Below are 9794 nucleotides of genomic sequence, written 5' to 3' on the forward strand. Positions count from 1 at the left end.
CCTCAGGACGACACGTGTCGCTGTTTTCAAAACGCTTCATTTAAAATTGATACTGAGTTAATGATATTTGGGCCCAAAATCCAGACAAAATTAGGCCCATAATGCCTTCATCTTCTTTCCGACATACAATTTTAGGGTTAATCGGCTCTAGGACTCTAGGATTCTGTATACAAACGATGGTGGTTCTGATATTGCCTAAGACTCGATGATTCATAGTTAACTTTTCTTTTGCGATGATCTCTTAACTTTTCTCTTTCCAGAAAATAAAAATGAGTTCTACAAGAATGCCAAGTATGTGAGCAAGTTTAGGAAGTCAACGAATCATCACAACTTTTGTGAGAAGGATGAGATGAAGCAGCAGAACTTTTAAGCAGATGTTCATAGTAAAAAAACTTTTGTGTAATTTATCCTAAAAGAAACACGAAAAGGTACTGAAGCATGCCATGGACTTTATAATTTACACATGCTTTTACATTTTATGTCTTTTCATTCTCCCTAGAAGATCAAGAGCAAAACAAAAGATGGCTTCTGGTTAGGTAAAAATTTAATGTTAATAACAGTTTTATAATTAATCTAGCTATCTCTCAGACCTTTTTTTTTTCAATCTCAAAAAAATTATTAAATATTTTTCTCTGTTTTCCAATAAATGTCGAGAGCTCTACGAATCTATCCAGACCACTTAGCAGTTGTAAAGAAGAGTCCTCTTATTCACGTTTGATATCGTAACATCACTTATATGTAACGACATAGTATGTAACCTACAACTATACACACTAAGTTACAAAACATAACCGACCTATATATGGCCAAATACTGCTTCAAGATTACTAACATCCAACTTGAATAGAAAAACACTTAACTCAAGATTTTTATATATAAAAATTTCTAAACCAGTTTTAATTCAAACCAACTTCCATTTATAAACCAGCTCTGCTAAACCAGTGCTAACAAATTCATGCTAAAGCACAAGATGCATCATGTAAAGTTCATAAAAAAAGATGCATCATATATATAGTTATTCGACTGTTTCTTATAAACTTTGAGATCTGATATTAATATGTAGTGTACATATTAAATAGGATAATAAAAATTACTCTTTTGTTAAAATGTGTGAAAATGATAAAAAAAAAACATATATAACTGTGGGATTATATTGACATCGTTAATTGTGTCATTATAATTTTTAAAATAAATAATAAAATACATAGATAAAATTGCTATAAAACAATCATGAACCTAATACCATTTTAGTTAAAGTAAATTAAAAATTAAAAATAAATTTATATTATTAGTTTATTTACGTGCCCGCCCGTAGGGCGGGTGTACCCTAGTTTAGTATAAACAAAAAAACAAATAAAAAAATAAATACCAGCTGGTTGCGCGGATAGGTCTAGTTTTAATCTTAAAAATGAAGATAATTGAGTTAAAAAATTTAATATTTTTATTTAGAATTAATAAAATAAAAAAATATAAAATCTCACTGAAACCACAACCATTTTGTAAGATTTCACCTATGAGCATACAACCAACAGTCATTTAAATGGGTTTTTAATATTTTATAAGAAGTGTGATAGAATTTGTATAATTTATAATTCCTTACAAATATATATTTATACAATTATAAATAGATTTATAAGTATTTACTTACTTTTTTATAATTTTTATATGTCTTATAAATAAATGTTTAAACTTTATAAAAAGGTTTAATAAAAGTCTTGTAAATGGATTTAAAAACCTTTATAAATGGTTTGATAAATTCTTATTAATAATTTAAAAACTCTGATAAAATGGTTTTTTACGCTAAAAATGTTTTAAAATAATTTCAAAATCTTTATAAATGATTTATAAATCATGTATGGGCTTTAAAACATTAAAATTTCTAATATGGCCTTTTATGTGAATATAATTATTTATTAAATTTAATCTATTTTATAAATAAATAATTGATAAATAAATAAATAAATTGATGAAACATTAATATTGTTTCTCTAACTCTTCAATTAGTTACCAAAGTCATTATTTTAATATTACTTAGGTTGTTTGGTAACTGAGTAACTTTTATATTTAGATATGATTAAAACAAAGAAAATTAAAAATCATCAATCAATCAAATTATAACATTAACTAAAAAAATTCACCTATGAACGAGATGTAAGCCAAAGTGAGGGAAAATTGCTTATTCCCCTATGAACTAGTTGTTCCCGGCTTTTTCACACATGAACTTTTAAGTCATGCCAAAAACCACATGAACAATGGAAAAATGACTTATTCCCTTATGAACTAGTTGTTCCCGGCTATTTCACACACAAACTTTTAAGTCATGCCAAAAAACACATGAACAACTCTATTTTTTTAATTACATGCACAAACTATCGATTTTAAACTAATTCCCATAGAACCGTAACAGTGTAATTTAAACGTTGACTTGGTTTATGATAGGTGGAGAGACGGTTTAATTTGGGTTGATAAAAACATAATACTACGTCATTTTCTTCTTTTTCTTCTTCTTTTTGTCAACTTCTCTTCTTCTTCAGAAATCGTTCTACTCTTCATCATCAATTGGGGATAAAATTTATTATCATACAGGAAAATAAAACATATTAAATGATACATAAAGAAAGAAGAGCAGCAAATACTAACTTACCAATCTCCATGTATTGTCACAAGGAACTATAAAATTGATGTAGTCTAGGACGCTTGATTGGTTCCATAAGCGGATGTTACTTTCAGGTTCCGGTCCTGCAGGAATTTATATATTCTCTCCTCAATCCAGAAATTAATGTCATATGATCTCTTTATATGCTTTATGTCATATAACTCGAAAATATCTATCCACCCAGTTACTATGTCATATAACTCGAAAATGCAGAATAAATTTTTTTATCCTCAGTTGATGATGAAGAGTAAAACAATTTTTTAAGAAGAAGAGCAGTTGACAAAAAAAGAAGAACAAAACGACATAGTATTCTATTTTTATCAGCCAAAATGAAACAGACTATCTACCTGTCATAAACCAAGTTAACGTTTAAACAACACCATTTACGGTTTTAGGAAAATTAGTTTAAAATCGATAGTTTGTGTATGTAATTCAAAAAATAGAATTGTTCATGTGGTTTTTGGCATGACCTAAAAGTTTTTGTGTGAAATAGCCGGAAACAACTAGTTCATAAGGGGATAAATTATTTTTCCGTTGTTCATGTGGTTTTTGGCATGGCTTAAAAGTTCGTGTGTGAAAAAACCGGAAACAACTAGTTCATAGGGAAATAAATCATTTTCCCGCCAAAATGATTTATCATTTAATATATAATGGGATTTTTAGATCTTACTAAAATAAAGAATAACTAAAAGTCATCAACCAATCAAATTATAACATTTCTTACAATACTTTACCTATGAATAATATTGTAAGCGAAAGTCACTTAAGGACTTCTGTTAGTATATATAGTGAGATTTTTTGTTTATGCTTACACAATCTAACATCAGAGTGACAACCTAACTTAATTTAATTTGAGAAATTCTGATCACTCGTTATGAAATGCCATTAATCCATCTAATTGCTAGAAAAAGAGATGGTCTACGCAACTTTACTTGACCTGAGATTCAATTCCCTTCATGTGTAAATATGAGTGGTCTGAGATTCAATGTCTTTTTTATGTGGAAAATAAACCTTGGCTAGCTTATGAGTGAGGAGGCCCTAATATCTTCGCATGGCATTGTTTTATTTAACGTGGCGCATGCATATATATGCCCACATTCTTATCACAAAATCTCCGGTAAACCACCTTGCATACAAAAGACTGGTTACTCAATCTCAGACCACTCATTGCAAGCATATATCCACATTCCTATCACAAAGTCTATAAAAACGAGTGGTCTAAGACTAGAATAATCGAAGTCTTTCATATGAAAGGTAATTGACTGGAGACGTTATGTTTTGTACTTAAGCTTGTATCGCAGGAGCCAAAGTAATTTAAAAAAACTGTGGAGCGAGCCTAAGCTCTTTCTATTCAAGTTACGTTGATGGTTGTGGATGTCAATAGAGTATCAAATGTTGTAGCTCAACATGAAAATCCGAGTGGGAATCATGTTGTATATATATTAAGGCTTTATGTTGCTCTTTGATATAAGTTAATAGTAAATCACTTATACGATGTCTCAGAATTCTAATTGAACAATTTTGTAAGATTGTTCAAATTAATAGATTTCTAATACAAGATATGGTTATTGAATTGGTATTTATTTTGAAGTTATGTGTTCTTGACTTCTTGTTTTCGGTGTCTCTTATGCATAAGTTATATGTTTATCCGGGAAAACTATTTTTTTTTTTTTTGATAATCCAGGTAATCCGGACACCCCGGAGGGAACCCGACTAGCGCCTAAGTACACCTCCGCACACGGTATCCCTTTTCAGTAGTTTTCCCAAGTTTCCGAACGTTCAATTTTTATATATTTAAAAGAACGTTTGAGAAAAAGATATATTTAAAAGTACATTTTCAATCTTATTATTGTTTTCCATGTCTCAAAAGTTACAAAACTATTAACTGTTCACAACGACTCATTCGTTTCATTTTAAGTGTCGTTCTAAGTTTTTTTACGCCAATTATTTTTTACATCAAAACGTTATTCTATTACTTAAACCAGTTAAAAATGGTTAAATGTTCAGTTTCACCTTTATTTAATAACTAGAATTTTATTGCTTTTATTTTTTTCTTAATTTATAGAAAGATAACTTAGTGACATAAATTGCACTAAAATCATAAAAAGACACTTATTTTATAAACAAAATTTACTATAAAACGACCTTTAGTATGAAACGTAGGAAGTATTAGTTTTTCCCTTTTCGTTATTTTGTATTATTTGGTTTCTTGTGTGGCCGTAGTTGTGTCGTACTTACAAGATTTGTCTTCAAATTAACAACACACTTGATGATGGGTTTCAGCTACTCTGTCGTAGGACCTAACTAAATTCAGTTCTCTCATTCTGAAATGCCATTAATCCTTCTAGCTGTCATATTGAAAAACAGCTATCGATATGGGAAGGCTTTGTTTATGAGCGTCAGACAAGGAACAATGGGCCTACGTTGTACTGAATCAATAAGGATTGGATTGAACTGTTTTGGTTGGCTCTCGTACCATATAAAATTAGATAAGATTTAAATCTAAAACCAATTAGTGATAAATGAATTTGATTTATCTCTTTTAAGTATATTACTAGGATAAGACATGTATTTTACGCAGTGTGAGTTTATTTGTATATATTATCGACAAATACATATAATGTTTGATCAGATTGGACTGGATCATTTTATTTATACATATACAATATTTTTTGTTGTTATTATATAATTTTATCTGATTGACCGGATCAATTTTTATTAAAAATTGTGGAACTAAACTATAATTAATATATCATGGGTTGATCAGATTGGACATTAAACAAATTATGACACAAAAACTTTATTTTTTTCCACCAAACTCATTTTTGAAAAAAAGTGAACAATACTATTTCCACATTTGAATTATTTTGACATTTATCTTTCATATGGTTTTGAAAGGTTTCAGATCAACCATTGAATTGATACATGTCATTTTATTGCTTTTAGTCGTATGCTTAAGGAAAACTTACATTTTTGTAGTTTAAAGTCGTTTTACAAAATTAAAAATATAACATATAAGAAAAGTCTAACATATAAGAAAAATATAACATATAAGGTTTCCTCATTTTTGTAATTTAAAGTCGTTTAAAAAAAGTTAAAATATAACATATAAGGTTTCCTCATTTTTGTAATTTAAAGTTATTTACAAAAAAATCAAAATATAGCATATAAGAAAAAATCTAATTTTTTTATTATATGGTTAATGTGATTGTTTAATTTTTTTAATAATATAAAATTAAACAAAAATGAAGAAGGATACAAAAATTGTTATCAAATCTTTATTATTCATAGTCATTAATTGCCATATATATATTAATCATATTAGGTAATTCCGTAACTTTTATTTAAGGAAAGAATACACGCTTCTTATATTTTGTGTTAATATAATGTTCTATAGTAATTAAATTTGGATCAACATTTTTTCCAATTGATTCTTAAGCTGCCACGTAAGTTAAATTGACATCATATGGCTTTGATTGGTAGAGCATTAACATTATGCTCTACATTATCCAATCAACAATTGTTAGAAAAACACTTAGAGAAGCATTTACTAAATGCTAATGCTCTCCAAATGATCTCTGGCCAATGTTTTCATATGAAACTTTTAAAAGAGCATTTGCATTTATAATTTATAAAATTAAGGAAAATATATAATTAATTCATTTATTTTATTTAATAATATCATAAAATTATTTTAATATCCAGAAAATAAAATTTTGATTTCTAAAATTAATTTACAATAAAAATATTTTTTTAAATAGTATTTCACATTTAAAATATAATTTAATTTATATAATTTAATTTATTTTTAATTTGAAAAATTATTTTTAAAAACATATATTTTAATTATAAAATTTATTTTAAAATAATATTTTTTGATAAAAACATATTTTTTAAATTATTAAATGAAATAAATTAATTATATATCTTTTTAGTTTTATATGTTAATATATATATATTAGAAAATATATTCATTAAAAATAAATATATTATATATTATATACTAATTTTTATAATAATTTTAAATAACATACTCATACTGCTCTACCAATCATCCTATTAAACAGTTTAGCAAAAGCATACAGCTCTTGCATCATACTGCTTCTATAGTAGTAATGCTAATGCTCTACCAATCAAGGCCTTAATATATAGGGGGTTTTGGAATACTTCCAACTAGTGATATAGGAGATTATCTCTAATAAACAAGTGGGTCTGAAGCTAGAATTATCAGTCTTTTATATCCAATTAGTTGGTTGGTGACTTTAAATTTTGTAGCTAAGCTTGTGTAGAGGAGCCAAAATTAAAAAAGAAAAACAAAAACGTAACTGTAGAAGCAGCAGAAGCCTGGTCGACTAGTGAAGCTCTGTCGATTGTTGTGGATGTGAGTAGATTCACAAATGTTATATCTCAAGATCCAAATTTGAATGGGAGTTCGAGTACGAGCACACACGGTGAAAACAATAATGAGAAATTGAAGAAGGCGGCTCAAGATGGGGATGTAGAAAGACTCTACGAGTTGATAGCAGAAGATCCAAACATTCTAGGTCACTTTGATAAGGTGCCTTTTTGCGAGACGCCACTACACGTTGCAGCTGAAAAAGGGCAAACTCATTTTGCAATGGAACTAATGACCCTGAAGCAGTCGCTTGCTTCAAAGCTAAACGTGGCAGGTTACAGCCAGATGCATTTAGCTCTGCAAAACAACCATAGCCGAATGGTGAGAGGGTTTATAGCAATCGACAGCAGCTTAGTCAGCATTAAGGGAAGAGGAAGGGTTACTCCTTTGCATCACGTGGCTCAAATAGGTGATGCAGAGTTGTTGAGTGAGTTCTTATTTGCTTGTCCTTCTTCCATAGAAGAGTTAACGGTTAAGTGTGAGACAGCTGTGCACGTTGCCGTGAAAAACGGGAAGTTCATGGCATTTAAGGTTCTATTGGGATGGCTCAAGAGAGTAAAAAAGGAGGAAATCTTGGACTGGAAAGATGAAGATGGTAACACAGTGTTCCATATTGCTGCAATGATAAATCATACTGAGGTAACAGTTAAATATCCTTTTTACCCAAATTCTTGTTAGATATCATTGTTGTGACGGCACTGGAAATTATGTTTCATAACTAACATCTGGGACTTTGCTTTCTTTGATTTATTTCTTGCAAAAGTTTATGAGTTTATGTGACATGAGAATATATATGTCTTGAAAATCCGAATTCGAATCCTTACCACACCAGATTTCCATAGCGCGTGGCCACCGGAGATTTCACATTCTCTCTCCGGGGAATGGTTTACCATTTTTTTTTTCTTATAAATGTAGGATTCTTAATCCTAGAATATTTATGCTTGAGACGTGCTCGATTTTTGCAGGTGATGAAGCTGCTGCGTAAAACCGTTAAAGTAGAAGCCAAGAACTTGGATGGCAAAACTGCGATGAATATACTACAACCTGATCAATCTCGTTTGCCTATAACAAGAAGACTTATCAACTATGTTAAAGAAAGACTTGGTTATGGTTCCACAAGGACTCTTGCAGAATACTTAAGCAACAATCTTTCGATGATGGAGAAACGCAACAATCTCTTGGGGCTGAGTAATCTCAGCATGACTGGAAAGACGTCCCCAAACACTAGCGAGCGTCGGGATGCATTACTTGTAGTGGCTATACTGATAGCCACAGCTACATACCAGGCCGGTCTCAGTCCTCCTGGCGGATTTTGGCAGGAAAATTCCTCAAATCCTAACGATGGAAATGGTCACAAGGCTGGGCAGATGACTATGGTATTCAAGAATGCCATAATGTTTATTGTCCTTAACGGGCTTGCCTTCTTATCATCTCTATTTGTGATCATTATCCTCGTAATGGAACTCCCTATGTGGAAGTTGCTTTATGGTTCAGTGGCGGCTTTAAGTGTCGCTATGTCTGCAGCGTACATAACTATATTCCCGAATCCAAATGGCGAATTGGAAAAAATACAAACTAGGCTCTTCATCATGGCATTCCCAGTGATGATAGGAGCCATGCTGTATAATACTTTCATTGCATTCACTAATGATAAAGAAAGTCGGCACAAAGTGGACTTCCAGGCGAGCTACTTCAGCTCCTATCATACAGCATCGCGTGATAACTATCTTTTATTTATTGGTGGGCTTGTTTATGCCGGTTGTTTTTGGATTTGGGCGTTTGAACTACCAAAATGATCTATCCGTTTCGTTTGCTCTTTAACAAAAGCTCTCTTTCTTGTTTGCGATATTTGTAATAATGCTTTTCCCTGATACACAACGGGATAAGAAATTTATATTCGACCATGCACGTACTTTTCTAGTAATCTTTATCATTTATATTTAGAAATTTACACTCGTAGTTATTTTTACTAGATAACTTGCTAAATGCACACAGATATAATTATTTGTGTCACCTAGATAATTAATAAAAAATATTAAATTTTATTTAAAAAGTTTAAAATAGTTTAAAAAAGAACGATGCCTAACAAAACCCTAAATCTTAAATTTTAAACCCTAAATCTAAATCTAACCTCTAACTACTAAACCCAAACCCTATACCTTAAACCAAAATAGTAAACCCTAAACCCAAACCCTATACTATAAACCCAAATCCTAAACCCTAAACCCAAACTGTAACACTACAAGAAAACACAAGCTTAACGACGAAAATTAACGAGGAAAAGTAATCCTCGTAAAATTACGTCGAGTTTACGAGGAAAATACGTGGAAAAGTAAATTCAGCGTTATTTCCTCGTAAATTAACGACGAAACCGTTTCGTCGTAAAGTCGGTGTAAAGTGACGTGGCTTTTACGAAGAAATACGCTTTCCTCGTAAATTCGACGTAAAATTAGCGTGTTCTTTACGAGGAATAGTTACGTGTACTTAGCGAGGAAATTATAGTTGTAACACGTTTTTTTTTGCCACCTAACTAATTTTCGTCGTAAATTCCTAAGAAAATTACACCTACCAGATTCGAAAGTTTCCTATAAATATGGACGTTTTAACATCATTTTAAACACACCAAAAAAACAAAAACGTGAAAGAAAAAAAAATGGCGGGCTCCGAGAATATTTTCGAGTTGCGGAAGTGGATGTATATGCATAGAGATGCTAACGGGAGAGTGACGAAAGAATACCTTGC

General features: G+C 30.5%; 1 protein-coding gene across 1 annotated transcript; it reads left to right on the plus strand.

The window, feature by feature from the left end:
• The first annotated feature begins 6880 nt into the window (after window positions 1-6880).
• Window positions 6881-8960, plus strand: LOC106309889. The gene is made up of 2 exons (XM_013747037.1): window positions 6881-7691; window positions 8018-8960. The coding sequence occupies exons 1-2, from the start codon at window positions 7275-7277 to the stop codon at window positions 8846-8848; spliced, it is 1248 nt and encodes a 415-aa protein (XP_013602491.1). The 5' UTR covers window positions 6881-7274; the 3' UTR covers window positions 8849-8960.
• The last annotated feature ends 834 nt before the right edge of the window (window positions 8961-9794 follow it).

This window comes from Brassica oleracea, chromosome C8 (assembly GCF_000695525.1).
Source record: "Brassica oleracea var. oleracea cultivar TO1000 chromosome C8, BOL, whole genome shotgun sequence".
Taxonomy (NCBI): Eukaryota; Viridiplantae; Streptophyta; class Magnoliopsida; order Brassicales; family Brassicaceae; genus Brassica; species Brassica oleracea.